Source organism: Vitis riparia, chromosome 10 (assembly GCF_004353265.1).
Source record: "Vitis riparia cultivar Riparia Gloire de Montpellier isolate 1030 chromosome 10, EGFV_Vit.rip_1.0, whole genome shotgun sequence".
Classification (NCBI taxonomy): Eukaryota; Viridiplantae; Streptophyta; class Magnoliopsida; order Vitales; family Vitaceae; genus Vitis; species Vitis riparia.
In genome coordinates, this window is record NC_048440.1 from 16,516,905 (window position 1) to 16,535,505 (window position 18,601).

At 30.5% G+C, this 18,601-nt stretch overlaps 2 protein-coding genes across 2 annotated transcripts; one reads left to right on the forward strand and one right to left on the reverse strand.

The window, feature by feature from the left end:
- Window positions 1-6,588: 6,588 nt before the first annotated feature.
- On the reverse strand, window positions 6,589-8,633 carry LOC117923325 (CBL-interacting protein kinase 5). The gene has a single exon (XM_034841578.1). It carries the CDS (start codon window positions 8,282-8,284, stop codon window positions 6,932-6,934), a length of 1,353 nt encoding a protein of 450 aa, XP_034697469.1. The 5' UTR covers window positions 8,285-8,633; the 3' UTR covers window positions 6,589-6,931.
- Window positions 8,634-17,650: 9,017 nt separating this feature from the next.
- LOC117922981 (protein DOG1-like 4) lies at window positions 17,651-18,568 on the forward strand. Its single transcript, XM_034841228.1, has one exon. It carries the CDS (start codon window positions 17,812-17,814, stop codon window positions 18,547-18,549), a length of 738 nt encoding a protein of 245 aa, XP_034697119.1. The 5' UTR covers window positions 17,651-17,811; the 3' UTR covers window positions 18,550-18,568.
- The last annotated feature ends 33 nt before the right edge of the window (window positions 18,569-18,601 follow it).

Consider the following 18,601-nt stretch of genomic DNA (forward strand, 5'->3'; position numbering starts at 1 on the left):
GGGTCTTGAAAAACACTTTTCTTTGAGGTAGTCTTCTTCTTTATGATTTCTCTTTGACTTAATTTGTCTTTGTAATTGCTACTTAGGAAATCGTCTTGCCTAATCACACTTGAAATATAATCCTTAGTTCTAAATCTTGTTTTGTTATCATCAAAACCGAGATTAACCAAACCTTGGTTTCACAACAATCAATAACTATTTAATAGGTAAAGTTTGGTTTGCAAAAGAGAAGGAAATTTCATAAAAATGACAAATCCAAGATATAAAAATTGTACCATTATTATCAAAACATGTGTAACCTTTATGGTTTAAATTTGTAGCAATGTACATTAAGTTGAATAAAATTATAACTTGTATTTGTCATAAGGCTCGAAATTTGGAAAACAAGTACAACCAAAGACTTGAAGCATGAAATGATCAAGTTTAACAAGACTTCCCACTGTGACTTGTAATGTAGAAGTGGTGTAGGAAGCCTATTGATGAGAAAAGTAGTTGCCTGAAATGGCTCATCTCAAAATTTCAATGGCATAGATGCCTCAACTAAAAAGTAAGCCTATTTTCAACAATGTGATGATGCTTCCTCTTGACAACACTATTTTGTTCATGAGTGTAAGTACAAAAATTTCAATGAATTGGATGAAGGAAAATTAATAAAGGCTCTATATTCCTCATCTCAATTAGTTTAAATAGATTTGATCTTGCAACCAAATTGGTATTCAACTTGGTTTTTAAAATAGATATAACTTTTGAATAGAATTTGACTTATTTGATCAAAATATATCCAAGTAAATCTAGAATAAGCATCAATGAAGCGAATATAGTATTTGTAACCACTAGAGGATTAAGTTGGTGAGGGAACCCACAAATCTGAGTGAACTAATTAAAGTGGTATAGGGTAAACAATTTTTTATCATTGAAAATGAAATTTATGAATTTTACCTAAACAAGTTATGGAAAAGCTCGAACACATTTATTGAGATTTGGAACATTGCATTCATAGAGTATTGATTTTACAATATTTGTTGAAGAATACTTAAACTTATTATGTCAAAAATGAAAGACAAGATTGATATTTGTTATAAAGGAAACAAAAACAATGGGTTAATACAGTAAAATCCTATAAAATAATACTCTTAGAACCAAGAGAAATTATTATTTTAATAGGATTATTTATTTATGGATGAATAAGTATTTATTAATTTAGAGAGAGTATTATGTTTCTACTGTATAATACTTATAAATTCATGATTCATAAATCCAAAATAATGGATGTGATCAAAAGTTAATACATAGAAGTATAAAACACTTTAAAAAAGAAGATGTGGTTAATAATTGTAGAAGGTAAAAAGAATCATAAAAGGAAAGGGTTTAATGTCAAAACTTAATGTCTTAGAAGATAAAGAGGTTTCAAATATGGGATGACCCTAGAAAGAGTTGAATTAAGAAAAATTGAAGTTAATAAACTATTCAATCTTGTATTATAAATTTTTGCTTGCTATTTTTTTTAGGGAGAATTATGTTTTGGGGGTAGATGAGCCCCCAAATTAACAAAAGGTCCATATAACTTTTCAAATTGAGTTGAAGGATATGAAATAGTAACGGACAAATATACCCTTTAAGAACACATATAAAATATTTTATAAAATTAAGTTAAATAATTTTTTTTTCAAAAATACTAAATTAAATAAAAGTAGTTTTCAAAAATATTAAATTAAATAATTTTTTTTCAAAAATATTAAATTAATTTTTTTTCAAAAATATTAAATTAAATTAAAGTATTTAAAAAATATTAAATTAAATAAATTTATTTTTAAAAAATATTAAATTAAATAAAAGTATTTTAAAAAATATTAAATTACATAAAAGTATTTTAAAATATATTAAATTACATAAAAGTATTTTTAAAAAATATTAAATTAAATAAAAAATATTAAATTAAATAAAAGTATTTTTCAAAAATATTAATTTTTTTTCTCAAAATCAACAAAGGGTATTTTTGGAAATACTGAAGGATGATATCCTTCAACTCAATTTCCATACTTTCATTGGGTCTTGGGCTCAATTTGAAGAGTTACATGAACCTTTTGTTAATTTGGGGGCCCATCTACCCCCAAAACATAATTCTCTATTTTTTTTTATGAACTACATCAATTATTAATTTATATTTCATTAAACCCTTAAGGATTTCTAAAAAAATTATCATCTTATATATTTAGCGAGGTTATTAATTTAGTACACTGACCCAAGTTGGGACCATAAGATTTTATTATTTAAATGAAATGATTAATTTATTGAATTTTATTTATTGAGGTTTTACCATACTCATAAGAAACTAAGAGAAGAATTAAGATTAGGCCAATTTGGAGTGGAACTAGACTGCAACTGCAATGGAGGATTCATGGATCGATGGTCAAACTTGTACAAACCATCTTTAACCTTTCCTTCTATTAATATTTCTTTGAAAATGTGATATTTAACAAGATAAAAACCAAAATGAAACTCAAAGAGACTTTGTTATCTTGAGCAAATTTAGAGACACTTAAAAGATTTTTAGTTATAAATGGAATATGTAAAATATTTTTCAAGGAAAGAATTTTAGAATTGAATGGAGATGAGAAAGGAGATTGACTAATGTGCTAAATTAAAAAAACAGTTCCATTACCTATGTGGACCCTACCTTGTATAATAAACTTTGGTCATCAAATTTGTTGTATCCAGAGTGACATGATTTGTTGCATCCAGTCTAGATGTCAATTGATATTCTAGACTACTTAAATTACAACTAACATAGCTATCATGAGAGTGTTTTGCTAAGGTTGTGGTTGCTAACCTTGAAATCAAGGTCCTGGGAAAAAAATTATCAAACTTGTAGAAGCATTGCAAAAATATATGGTCAAACTTACCACAAACATTGTGATTTGTTGAAATTCTAGATATATCTATCTTTGAAACCTCCACTAACAAACCACTTTGACCTCCTCTATCTCTAAAACCAAATCCACCCCAATTATTAATAAATTTCTAAAATCCTAGAAAGCTTTGTCTATGAAGATTTCCTTAACCAACATAATTGGGACGAAATCCTTGACTATTTCCAAAATGATTGAATTTTGTCTTACCTTGTTATGGAGATCGAGATGTAGCTACATTAATAGGAGGTATTATAGAATTAAGACTCTTATTATGCTTTTTAATTCGTACTTCTTGTGCAAGGAGTAAATTGATACAACAAACATGTCATATTATGAGGTGAGACCACAAAAAAAAATGGCATCATTATGACTAACAATAAATACAAAATAACCTACAAAAGTAAATTGATCCAAAAACTTCATGAATTTTAGTAGATACTCATTGATTAATAAAGATCTTTCTTGGTGTTCGATATCTGTGTTTTGAGGTAAGCATCCTTTACCTCTGTCTTTGATGCAAAGTAGATATCCAAAGTGTGTTGGATCTAACAAGAGGTTTCATACCTTAATTCAAGTTAGAAGCACTTTTGTCATGAAAGAATAGAACTATGAAATTAGTAATTGATTTTGTTGTTCCTAATCAAGAAACTCATAATTGATTTTATTGATTACTTCATCACTTGATTTGAGAAATTTGTTGGAGATGATTTTGAGTCGAAAATGAAATGTTGAAGCTTGTGACCACAAATTGCAACAAGAACTTGCTAGTGGTAGAGAAGAAAATTACTAGTATCAAGTTTAACAAAGATCAAATGGCTAAAGGATACATGGATGAATTTCATAAAAGATGAGGAAGAGGCTTCCATGGTCGATGATGAAACGTTTTCCATTATTGGAGAGAAAGTCTTTGATACCATTTTAAGAAAACAAATTTTGGAAAATTGATTTCATATCATGATTGAATTAAATAGAACCATCTAACAAATAAAACCATCGTCTAATAAACAAAACCAAATTAAATAACATTTATATACATGACTAACAAACTAACTTAAATATGTTCATGATTAATGACTTAGTAATTCTTTTCTTTAACACCTTCTTTAATTTACATTTCAGGGAAAAGTATGATCACTATTATAAAGAATGCTTTGTTATCCTAATATGAGAGAGAGAGAGAGAGATTTGTTTTATCCCACCTAAAAAGATTAAGAGACAATGATATGGGTGGAAAATGTTTTTTGTTTTTACCAATGATCTCACATCGAAATCAATAAAGTCTAAAGTTCTTAAAGTATTGGAATTATACGATATTATCTTCATTTAAAAATTGAAAAGAATTGACAAAGGGGTGTAGGAAGAAATCTAATTGGAATTAAAAACTTATACCCTATCATTCTTTTATAATTCAGTTTAAGAGAATGGAAAAAAGAAAAAAATTAATTGTTAAAAAACAAAATTATGCCCACTCACTATTATAAAGAATGCTTTCTTATCCTAATGAATGAATGAGAGAGAGAAATATGATCCCTATTTTAAAGAATGTTTTGTTATCCTAATATAAAGAACGCTTTGTTGAGAGAGAGAATCTCTTTTATCCCACCTAAAAAGATTGAGCGATAATGACATAGGTGAAAAATGTCTTTTGTTTTTACCAAGGATCTCACATGGAAACCAATAAAGTCTAAAGTTCTTAAGACATTGCAATTATGTGATATTATCTTCATTTAAAAATTGAAAAGAATTGACTAAGGGGTGTAGGGAAAAATCTAATTGGAATAAAAAACTTATACCCTACCCTTCTTTTATAATTCAGTTCAGGAGAATGAAAAAAAAAAAAAAAAAAAAAATTTAATTGCTAAAAAACGAAATTGTGCCCACTCCTAGAGGAAGATCCAGAAAGTCCACCAGCCACAGGAAGCGGTTTCCCATTGGGCATTTTCCAACCCTCAATTTTCTATTTATAATTTACTTTCCTCGTAAACAAATTTTAAAATGAACTCCCACCAAATTTAGAGATTCTCTTTGGATACGCTGTTTGCGTCATTTAATGGTTGATATAATTACATTCAAACTGGAAAGCGATTCAGGGGTGGTGGGTGGTCGGTTGGTGGCTCAACTAGTATACATTTTGAAAATATATTTGGTGATCGGAGTCATAGAAGGTGGGGGCTCAAATTTACATCTTTTTCTGCACACTAGATTGGGAAAAAGTGAGTGGTCCGGGCTTCTATAGGTCTAGGATTTTGACAAAATATAATAAAATAATTATTAAAATATAATACTTTTAAAACCATTTTTAAATTTATTCAAATTAATGAAATTGATTTTAAATTAAATTATATTTAAATTATCAATTTAAAATTTATTACTTAATTTAAAATTAAAATTATTTAATAAAATTAACTTAAAATTTATTCTAAATTATTAAATTGATTTATTTATCTTCATAAATTATAATTAGAATAAAAAATATCATGAAATAAAAAAATAGATTATAGATGTAATTAAAATAAATTAGAATAAAAAGATAAATAAAGATATGGACTTAAAAATAAATTAATTATTTTTATTTATTACTTAAAATTATTTTTTTACTTTAAGTTATACCATTTTATTTTTTTTACTTTTAAGTCATATCATTAAACTATTTTAATAAATATACTTAATTCACCTAATAGCTTAAAAACACCCCCTCAAATTAATTCTTTCAAAGACAACAACTTTTTTTTTTTTCTTTCTCTTTCTCAAAAATCCTAACAGGTCTTGCTGCACCTTGGCCAAATGAGGTCAATGATGCATTGAGATTTAATTTATAAGGTGTTCCCTGACAGTGACTGTATAATTAATAATAAGATGAGAAGTGTACAAAGAGAATCAGCCCAATTGGTGACCTTTCTTGCACAAACTTTAGAAAAATAAAATCCCTTAGATTTTGAGGTATAATTCCAATGTTTTAAAAATCAAATCGGTGATTAAATTAGAAAAGTTGAACCGGTTAAGTTCATTAGTCGAATCCATGATTGCATTGCAGTGAAATCAATAACATCATAAATATATAATTTATATTTTATTAAAATGAAATACTTTAAAAAAGTTTATATATATATGTTATAAATTTAAAAGATATTAGATTATTTTACTTATATTAAAATTTTAAAATAACATACCATTCTAAGCAAATTTAAAAGGTTAGCAGATTGGTTAACCTTACTGCAAGTGGCGTTTGGGCTAAGATAGGCGGTGCCATGTTTCCAGCATCTGGAGGGCCCATTTGCCAACAGTAGAAAACCAATGAACCGAACTAGGGGTGAACCGGACCAGATTTATAATTCAAGATTTGGGTTGTTTTGAAATGGACTTGAAAAGGACAGTGATAAAAGCAGAAAATTTGATCAGTATACCAAATGTCAATACGTTTTCATTAACCACAGAGCTTCCAATAGAGTATGACTCCATAGAAATTCTGATCATGGAATTCTAAAAAACACTGCTGCCATCCAGTGAACTGTTGAGAGGAAGGATCAATAAGTGGGCACATGATGTAGAAGGATGCTATGGTTGCCCATTCTGCTAATTTCCAACTTCTATGCTTTAAAGAGGCAAAATAGAAAAGCTGATTCTAGAGCTTGCAAGAGTGTTTAAACACAATACTATACATTAATGAGACAAGAAATGAACGATACATTTGCAGATGCTGTAATTTCTTTCATTACTTTTGACTCCATCTAATCAGAGGAGGCTGCCAGTTATTTACAATTTTGCCTGCACTTTGCATGAAGTTTTCTCTATACATTTAGCAGGATGAGCTTTGAAGCCAAGCAAATACAAAGAAGCCGGAAAAAAATTTTAAAAAATAAATTACAGATATAAAACAGGCATATAGAAGACGAGCTTCATCAGGCGGGTGGAGGTTCACTAAGGTAAGAAGGTAGGATATGACTTCTACCTAGTGGAAAGGAAAAGGAAAACAAAGAAAAGAAAAAGAAAAAGAAAGAAAGAAACTACACAAATTGGCCCTATTGTGGTTGTGGCTGTTGCTCCTGCTGCTGCTCACTTCCTTGCCAAGTCCATACGATATCCTTGAGTGAAGGCTTCAAATCTTGGTTACAGAACTTCTTATACTCCAAGGTGTCGCCTGCCGTTTTCTTCACCTCCACCACGAAAAGTGAAGGCGTGACCTCGAAAATTTCAGCATCTATAGCAAGCTGACCCTTTCTCCCTTCCTTGCTGCCTTGCAACTTCACCGTCCCATCCTTTTTCTTAACCTTAAATCTCTCCATTTCTGCTATTTCTTCCAGTTTGGATACGATGGTTGATGCAGGCTGTTTGGTGGTGAACCGAGCGTCTGGCCTATGATTGGTATCTTTCTCAAACAGACCTGACAGATCAAACCCGGGTGAGAGAGAGATGATATCGAAGGCATTCAAACAAGTTGGCTTCATGCTGCTTGTTGTTTCCTCGGCTTCCTCCTCAGAAGTTCCTTCTGGATGTGTGGCAAATACAGCACGGACATCGCTCATCGAATCATTTCGATTGGGTTGTGGGGCTTCAATCGGTTTGAATCCCTTCTTGAACCAAGGGTTGTCCATGAGCTTGGCCACAGTTATTCTAGTGCTGGGGCTGGGGTCAAGAATTTTAGAAAGAAGCTTCCGGACCTCCAGTGGGAACCATTGTGGGCACTTGAATTCACCTCTGCTGATCTTCCTGTACATTTCCATGAGATTAGGGTCATGGAAAGGGAGAAAACCAGCCATGAGAACGAAGAGAATGACGCCACATGACCACATGTCTGCCTTGGCTCCATCATAGCCCTTCTTGTTGATGACCTCCGGAGCCACATAAGCTGGAGTTCCACAAGTAGTGTGGAGGAGGCCATCATGCCTCCTTGAGTCCCACAGCGCACTCAAGCCAAAATCGGTTACTTTAAGGTCTCCATTCTCGTCAAGGAGGAGATTCTCCGGCTTGAGGTCGCGGTGGTAGACTCCTCGGCTATGGCAGAAGTCAACAGCTCCAATCAATTGCTGGAAATACTTGCGAGCCGCGTCTTCCTTGAGTTTGCCTTTCGCCACCTTGTTGAACAGCTCTCCACCTTTGACATACTCCATGACAAAATAAATCTTGGTCTTGCTGGCCATGACCTCATAGAGTTGAACAACATTAGGGTGTCGAACAAGGCGCATCACCGAGATCTCCCTCTTGATTTGATCTATCAACCCCACCTTCAACACCTTCTCCTTGTCAATCATCTTTATGGCAACACTCTGACCAGACTTGAGGTTCCGAGCATGGTAAACCTTGGCAAAAGTCCCTTGCCCAAGCATTCTCCCCATCTCGTACCTTTGCATCAAAATTACACCTTTCTTCTCCATATCTCCTTCAATCTAGAAAAAAGAAAGAAAGAAAAAGAAAAAAGGGAAAACTAAAGAGTTATTGGATTATACCATCCATCTCTTCCTGCAGTTTGATCTATTCTTTTTGGTCCTAATTCCCAAAAAGAAAAACCATACAGAGACAAAGGAGAAGAAAGGCCCGGGATCGATAAAAAGGGGATTCAAACCTTGCCCTCAGGCAGGGAGAATCCCTTGTGATAGATGATAACAGTATTGCAGCAGGGAGCTTTTCTACTTGCAAATCATTCTTTCTCATGAATAACAGAAAACGAGAATTTGAGCAAAAATAGTAAGAAGTTTGGGTTGCTCTCTAGGTTTCCGGAATGGATGTTATTTTCATGCTATTTATAGTAATATATACAGGAAAATCAGATGGCTATTATTATTTTGCAGTTATATATCGCGTATATGCAATATTCAAAGCCTTTTCTTTTTGTCTGGCTGAGAAGATCGATGACGAAGAAGTGGCGGAGAGAGAGCATGTGAGAGCTATCATACTCCTCTTGTAACGCAGAAAATAAAAACAAAATATGTATCACATCTGCCACCACCAAGTTGCCAACTTCTCTTCATTAACATTAATATTAATGGATCATGATTTTTTTTTTTTTGCCTAATTATTCAGTTCTTGTGAATACTTTCCTTGTTCTTATTTTTTAAAAATAAAAAATGATAATATCTCATATATAATACAATAGCTCATATGAAAAGACTAACTCACTACCTACCTTCAAAAGTTATTTTTAAAATTTGACTAGATCATCCAAGTAACTAGAAAATCAGGATGGTGACAGGAAGCAGGTAAGTCTTCATGGGTCCACTTTCCTTATTTGTACTGGAGTCTGGAGTGATCATCTAAAACACCTATCCATGTGGACACTCCTCTACTTCAAATTAATTGGACCAGATATGGATGAGAACTCTTCCACAATTTCGAATTTAGGGAGTGCACATGCATATCACGTGTATGACTTATGGGTATGGAAGCTGAAAGCTCTCCCCCAGAAGCTGCCATTATCAGAGAAGAAAATCTCTACAGTTGGCGTGGGGAGAGGTGGGGAAATGAGGTTGGGTTGGGTTGTTTGCAACAAGACAATTTCCCAACAGATAGCCAAGCCCCATGTTCAAGTGGGTTCCATATGATAGATATTGGACCACAGTGATTGATTAAGCAATGAATTTTGCCAAGTGGCATGGGCATAAGGGCGTAGTTGAATAGTAAGGCATTTCACAGCCACAGATTGGATACGGAGAGAGAGGCACGTGGTGGTGGGTGGCCTCCATGGGGATTGCTGGTCCACATGCTTCTGAATGACACTCAGTTATTTGCAAGGAAGTGTTTGGGCTCCATTGCATGCCCTTTGTCCTTTCAGTTGGTGGATGTCACGAAATATCAGTATATTAAACGACCTGGTTGCATGGTCGGCCTTCAATTCCACTGGAATCACTCATCTTTACAAATTACAAGGGGTACTTATAGGAATCATTTGTTGATTCAAACTTATGAAATGCACCAATAGGGACCCAACATATACGGGTACATGGACTCAATTCCTCCATCGCTGTAAGAAATAGACCATTCATTTTTAATAATATATGTTTAAAAGAATACTAATTAAGGTCCATTTAATCCTTAAATGTACTATAAAATTTAAACGGTTGGATGGTGAGGTAAACAATGAAATCAAAATATAAAAGAACAAATAAATGAGATTCAACTTCAAAATTATGGGATCTGAAGATGTGTTAGTGAAATAATCCGATTGATGAAGTCTTTTAGTACTGTAATAGGATGTACATATTCGTTAGAGTGTGTTTGATAGTGATTTTAGAAAATATTTTTAATATTTTTAACATTTAAATGATAAAATTTTTGAAGTGTTCGAAAGATTAAAAACTTCTTAAAATTACTATCAAACAAACTCTTAGTCTTAGATTTAAGAATCCAAAATTCTTTATGTCTTTGTGCATTTCATTTTTCATGGTCCCGAGTTCATAACTAATATTAATAGTGATGGCCTTATCTGCCTAGTCCTGGCATTTTTTCTCTTTACTTCTCAAGAAAAATTAAATTAAATTATCAATAATTGTTACTCAAAAAAGAAACTTTATTGATGACAAATTTACATTATTCCCACAAAACTCCAACACCCGAACAAAATTCTACAACAAGCAGACACTATTTGTACCACATAATTCATCCAATTCTCAATAAAATTAAATTTTATAAATCTTTATAAATTTCATATTTAAAAATAAAAAAATAATAATATTATAAATTTTGGATTAGAAATAAGTTTATTACAAATGTTCAAAATTCAACTTCTCACTAGACAAGAAAAACCAAAATAAACAATCACTGATTCAAATGAGATGTTTTAATTAGAACTCCAAAATATAATTTAAACAAGTATAAATATCTATTGCAATTAACAATTCTAATTAAGTTTAAAAAATATAAATTGGAATTTGATATTCTTTCCCAAATTAAAATTTTGAAAATTAATGAATTAGTCTTTTGAATTCAAATATCCTCATGCAGGGTTCACTTTCCTAATCAGAAAGAGGACACCATGACCACTCAACTCAAATTTCTTCTCAATTACTTCATTTTATTGCTTGGAGTCAAGTGTTTCTTTATTATAGATAACGTACACATATTGTTAATAAGAAGGGCAAACCGATGTTCTTAATTTACAATTACTTTTGATCTTCGATCAACTCTCACTATGATCACATCCCTTAATTGTTGAACAATAATACTCGGACCCTGAAAGCATCCAGATCCCTTTCACAATTAAACTTCTTATATATGTATATTATAATAGTGAGAGTGTAACATTTATCTGTTTTGAAATTGATGATCTTTTTGAATCATTGTATAGAGTATAAACAACCTTCTTCCCTAACAAAAATGGCTTAAGGGGTAATCTTGACCTTTGTTTCTTTTTATAGTATGCTCGTGTATTTGGGTGATTGGATGTCATATTTAATAATGGAATTCATATTTCAATCACAAATCTAAAGATACACCATTAAAAGCCAATGATAATTAATGAAACTTATTTTAAAAATTATTTAATATTTTGTTAGCAATCAAACATTATTAAAAAATCTAATTAATATCCAATTATAAACCCTAATTACTATTTAGTTACCAATTTCCTAATCTAATAATATAATTAATCAATATAAAATTTTCATCATTTGCAATAAACCATAGTACTACAAAATATTTGAAAATATGTCAAAACACTATTTTTTTTTCTCAAATTATTGGTTTTAATTTTTTTTCTTTTAATTATATAAAATAAAGAATATAATAATTAATTTTATAAATATTTTTAATAGATAAAAATAAATAGATTTAATATTTAATATTATTATAAATAAAAAAACCCTAGATATGTAAAAGGATTCTCAACCTTATTCAATAAGTTAAATAAAAAAGACATCATCCAACAATCCATTCACTAATATGATAAATGGACTCATTCTCACATCTCCTTCTCATGTATTGTGCCTCTATACTCTCATATTCAACTAAGATACTATTCCCAATACGGTGGCGTCCTAACATACATGTCTTCCCTATTTCACCATGACATAACCTATGCCAACCAAATCCATTTGCCAAAGTGAGCTCACCTAATTGATTTCAGGTTAGAGGTTGTGAAATATTAGAACCGATCATGTATATTTTGAATAGTTAAATGTCTTCAAAGATAAAATATCTAGTAGCTCAACTCAACTTATTAGGAGGGTTGCAACACCGAATTCATAGAAAAATAAAACAAAATAAAGAAAACATAAAAAATTATATGATTTAGCTAATTATCTACATCAAGGGAAAAAAAAGAAGTCAAATTTATTAATAAACTTCTAAATTACATATTTAGACTCTCCCAACCTCTTTCTAACCAAAACTCAATCATCTTTGGCTCATCTCTTCTCACTCGTTTTATGACTCTTACTCTTCTACCGATTCACTTTTTTCATTCTCCTTATTGTCATCACTTTTTTCACTATTTCTACAAATCCTATATAAGCCACATATTTATAGTGTTATGAGCTAACCCTAAATAGTGGGTCCATTAATCATAATCAAACTCAAACACAACAATTTACCTAAGCCTAAACTTCACAATATTAACTTCCTCAAAAATAAAATAAACAATTTGAGTCAAAATTATTAAAAATCTTTACCTTGACTCAAATTCTCTCAATCCACGCATGGTGGGTCTCTTCTTGATAACCACCTTCACATCCCTTATTATTGGGGTGCCCCTAATCAATAAGAGTTGATATATATCAAATTTAAACTCCCATCAAACTTGACTTATGAAATTGCCTATATCTTCTTCATAATTTCATTTCATTTACAATTTGTTTAAACCTTACTATGATAAGTATTCTTACTTGAAAGTAAAGTCTTGATCATTCTACCTTTTTGTTTTTCATCTAATACCGACATTTAAGTTTTTTATTTTATTTTATATTTTTGCTTCTAAGTAATTTATCAATTTTTCATAATACCTTCTGATATATCCCTTTTTATAGCAATAACAACATTTCATGACCGTCTAAAAGTGTGATTGTGACATATCATGTTTCCTAACATAATTTCTCCTCAATTTCTTCCTTGATATGATTCAAACTTCATCACACACTACTACAAAAATAATTTATGATGTCACTATTTATGGTGTCACATTTAAAATAATGACACCATTGAGCTTAAAATTTATAAAGGTGACACATCATATAAAAAATCTTTAATTAGGGTAGTTAGATGATGCTAATTTCAGATTTATGGTGTCATTTTTTGGAAGTGACACCATATGAAATAAAAAATTTTAAATTTTATAACTCAATGGGCCCTTTTTTAAAATAGTGAGTAGGAACAATTTATGAAAAGTCCATTGTTTCCATATACACATTAACTAATATAAAAGATCTTATTGCTTAACCCTAACCATCTTTTTCTTCTCCTTCTTCTCACACCCATGGTCGGCACACCCAAAATTGATATTCTTTGCTTCGTAAAATCTCGGGTAAGTCAAAATCCCTTATCTATCATCTTCATTTTTTTTTATTAATGCAAAAATATTTGTTAGTACAATTGTTTTATATCTCTTGATTTAGTATATCTATGATGTGGGTTTTGTAAATGGTGTGTTTTTGTCGAGTTCCAGGGAAGTAAAAAATAGGTTTAACATTCTAACATATTTTTCGTTTCATTGCTAATAAGCCCCAAAACAAATGAAAACAAGAAAAATGAATGATTTTTAAAATTTTTGTCTAATTGAGAATGAGAGATACACTAGTTTTCTTGTATGAAAATAAGAGGATTTATATATATAATAGACATAAAAATAGACTTCTTTGATATTTAATAAACAAGTGAATTTTTCTCTAAAAAAAATAAAATAAGAATTTCTCTATATAATAAAATAATTTACATATGAGATAGTTGTCAATAAGAAAGTTTTGAAAATAAATTTGGGATAAAATATTTTTTAGTAAGTTTTGTTTAGATAATTCAAGAATAAAATAGTTTATTAACTTTCCTTAAAAAATAATATTCTTCTTTATTTTTTGAATTGATCAATTTTTTTAGAAATAAAATTGTTAGGTTCTATTCTTTGTAAATGTTTAAGAAATTCTAAAAAATTCTTTAAAAATAAAATGACCTTTCTACCACATTCCTTGTAATAAATAATTGTTTTTTATACATATTGTAAACTAAAAAAAAAAAAGTCTTTGTTCAGTTAACCTAAGAAGACAGGAGAGTAAAAAGTATTGTAAAAATGATTTTGTTGAGAGAGTTATCTAAATGGAATGAGATATTGGTAGGTGAATAAAATATTATGGTGATTGTAATAGTTGACTTAGTGAGTGGAGGATAAGTGCATGCTTCTTTGTTTATTCTATAAAAACAATAATTTTAGTAGTTGAAAACGTGTATGAAATGACTGAAAATATTTTCTGAAAAATAAGATAATAATAAATGGATAATAGCTCATTTCCTAAAAATCTTTTGATAAATTAAAATAACTTGTAGTTAAAATATATTCTTGTGAAAGTATTTAAAAATGAACCAATATATTAATAATTGTTATGATTAAAAAATCGATAATGTTTATGAAAAGTTCTTTGATTCTTTCTCATTCTAATTTTTCTCTTAATATTTTTTAATAAAAAAATTAGATTTTTTTGTCTTATATGCACAATTTTCATGCTTGTTATAATATCATATCTTATCATATTAGTAGTTGAAAACATTTTTATATTTTGTTACTAAAATTTTATTTTATATAATTGAGATGAAATTTAATGGACATTGTTATTTCACAAAATGAACTTTAAAAAATATTGAAATTAAAAAAATCCTTCCAAGAAATATACGTGTGTATATATATATATATATATATATATATATATATATATATATATATATATTAGATGTTAAAAATGATTTTTAAAAACAAAATGAATTATAAAAATAAAAATAAAAAGTGCAAATTTTAAGTAGAAAATTAGTATTTTTTAAAAATTTTAGATTTATATTTTGATTTTGTAGTTTTGATTTATTTTTTATTTTCTTGAATTGTTTTTATTTGAGTTCAAATGTAACTACTTTGTTATAAGATTCATTAAAGAAATAATTGTTGATTTTACAGTTATTGCTTTAAAGGTTTTACTCATTTAATGAATTGTATATAATTTCATACTTCCAATTATTGTGATATTAATGTTATTCTCATTTGATTTCAGTTTGATGACCAAAAAAACATATTCTCAAGTAGAATTTGATGAAATTAGAGAAGAATGAATTACTTTTGTGTTATAACTAATCATGAATCATATTGATGTATCGTGATCATTCATGGTAAGTCCCTTAGTTGTTATATGATTGAATTTTCCATTGGTATTGTATAACATTACTTATTCTTTACGAACTATTTTTATATCAAAACGAGAAAAGGAAAAAGAAAAAGAAAACATTAGTACTTAGATTTGTTTATTGTTTATAACATCACATTTTTATTTTCAATAAGAACTCTAAACCTTATTAAACTATGAAATGCAGGTATACACTCTTGGGAGGACAGTATGAAGAATGAAAAGAAAGAAGAAAGAGGCAACAAGATTTAGGTTTTTAAATATGACTCTTATGTCATACATTATTGGACATAAACATTACTTTATTTGGAATTGAGAATTTTGGGTTTTGGATGCAACTCTTGTGTCATTTTATGGTTAGCCGGTTTTATGCATATGAAATGTAGGTATACATGAATGTTGGGAAGCTTAACATTTCTAAATCATGTTTTAATGTGTATTCACTTTCTTTTTTATGAATAGGTGGGTTTGATGTGTTTGATGTACTATTATTTTGTGAACATTTGATATACAAATATTATTGGATGATGTAATGTGTTACAAGTTAATTCATAAGCATAATGAAAATATAAGTTAAATATAATATGATTATTATATTTATGGACAATTTACACAGGTTGGTCTTATTTATTAATAAGCATTACAAAAATCTACAAACTAATCAACAAAAAACAATCATATCTTCCATAATCATTTACAATGATGTGACACCATAAATTAAAGGTGATACATTTAACGTGACACCATAACTCAAAGATGATGCATTTAATATGACACCTTATATATCTCATACAACTCTATATCAAATTAAGCATCACTAAAAATATATGGTGTCACTTCTGAATGTGTCACCATTTATCTGCTTTGGTGTCGCTTCGAAATATGTCACCAATTGATACCCTTTATGGTGTCAGTGGATAAGGTGATGCTATATTGTAGTGACACCCTATATTTATAGTGACTTATTATAAATGTCATCATATATCTTTTTTCTTGTAGTGACAATTGCTTGATATTTTGTCTCTAAATGAGTAGTTGACACCCATTAAAGTTATCTTTCCAATTAAAAGTGCATGCAATCACCGATGTCTTATATGATTTTGAGATGAACATTAATAAAATAAGAATTTGATCTTCCTCATCAAATCTTGAACTTTATACTTAATAATTGAGTTATGTACTTATTAGATTTATTTATATGATCCCTAACATTGGTTCATTTCATCTATCTTCAACTCATATAACTATTTTTTTAAATATAATTTATTTGTTAGGAATTTCAATATATAAAATTTCTCTAACTTTTCTCATTAATGAAAATGATATTTTTATTTATTCAAAGTACTATATTTTATTTCAAATATTAGACTCAAACGAATAATTTATCACTCTTACTTACAATTCTTTCAAATTTTTATCACTCATGCTTTTTGGTTTCTTTTCTTATATAGGATTAAAAAAAGTCATTATTGTACTAAACTATCTTTTAGTGTACCTTGCTAGATACTGAAATTATTCTATTCAAATAATTAATATCAATTTTTTTATGTTAGACATCATTTTCAAAATAATAATATAAAAAAAAATCCAAAATCTTCACAAAATTTCTCTAATGCCATTTGTTGAAAAAATTGACACTCCAAATGTACTAAAAAAAAAACTAAAATAAAAAAGACAAAAGTTTTATATAGTTTAGTGTAATAGCCTACATCCGTAGGAAAAGAAGATTAAATCCACTAATAAATTTCATATGGAAATGCTTAACCATTAAAAACTCAATTTATCCTATATTTATATCTTCACTCTTCTTAATACAAATATTTCCCTCTCTCTCTCTCTTTCTCTTTTTTTTTTTTTTTTCACTCCCACAACAAATCCCATGTGAAATCATATTTATAGTCTTATGGACTAAGGAGTCAAAATTCACATTGACCGTAACGTTTAATAAGCTTTTCAATACTATTCAAACATAAAAATAATAATTTATCAAATCTAAACAAATAAAATAATAGTAATAATAATAATTTGAGTGAGAATTACCAACACGATCCAAGTACGTGCCTAAGTTATCGCCTGTCTTCCAGTGTGCGTGCTAGTCGTTAAACAAATTTGTGGGATACGGTTAGCTGGACGGCAGGCTGATTCGGTTGGCACCATGTGGTGGCAACATTTAGTGCGGAGTGAAATGAATGCATGGGTAGAGTGGAGTGGAGACATACGGGACAAACCCAGGTGGATCTTAAGGAAAATGAATAGCTTAGGCACTCTCCACGTGGATTGCAGATTGCTCCAGCTTCTAACACGTCTGGATCAACATACAAAATGTCACGCCAGGTAGTGGGTTCATGGCTCTTCAACCGTGTCAGAGGTTAAAAAGCCAGAGAAGAAACGGCCGAGACTCTCTCTCTTTCCCCAAGCATATAAACCATTTACCACCTCTTCAAACACGCCAGTAGCTAATTGCTGCGCGGAAGCCATGCAAAAGCCACGCAGTTCCTTTAACTCGCAACTCTCCAGCTGGTCACTCACCCCTGTTCTTCATTGACTCTAAAACAAACCCTTTTTCTTTATGGTCAACTTAACTTCTTCACAAACATAAAATGAAAGCAGAAGAAAAGATGAAATCCCCAGTTGAGGAGAGGTTCATCGAGTTTTATGAGAAGTGGATGTGTCAGCTAGAAGAAAATCTTCAACGACTTCTCAAAGTGTCCAGGGAGATTCCTCATCGCACAGAGAGAGAAGCACTGGTGTCCAGAGTTACAACCCACCTCAAAGAATACTACAACGCGAAGTGGGCTGCAGCGCACGAAGATGTTCTGGCCTTCTTTTCGCCAGTATGGCTGAGTCCTTTAGAGAATGCTTACCTCTGGGTAACGGGTTGGAAGCCGTCCACAGCTTTTCGTCTGATTGAATCACTGAGGCAAACAGGGGTCCCTGGGGAGAGCCTGGCGGAGATGTCGGAGGAGCAGATGAAGAAAGTGGAGGAGCTGAGAGTGAGAATAAGGCTGGAAGAGGAGAAGGTGGAGAGGGAGATGGAGAGGCAGCAGGTGGCCTTGGCTGATCGGAGGATGGTTGAGCTGGCTCGAGCGGCTAGCCGAGTCAGCAATGGTGGACTGGTGAGTGAGGAGAATGGGCTGGTGGAGGTGGCATTGAAGGGGTTGTTATCCGGGTTGGAGCGAGTTATGAAAGCCGCAGACTGTGCGAGGCTCAAGACACTGAAAGGGATTTTGGAAGTGTTAAGCCCTTTACAGTGTGTCGACTTCTTGGCTGCAACTTTGATGTTTCATGTTAATCTCAGAAAATGGGGAATAAAGAGAGCTGGTCCCCATGAGATGTAGGAACTACCTACTCTTATTTCTCCAGTTTCCAGTTTCACTAGGAAGTGTGTTT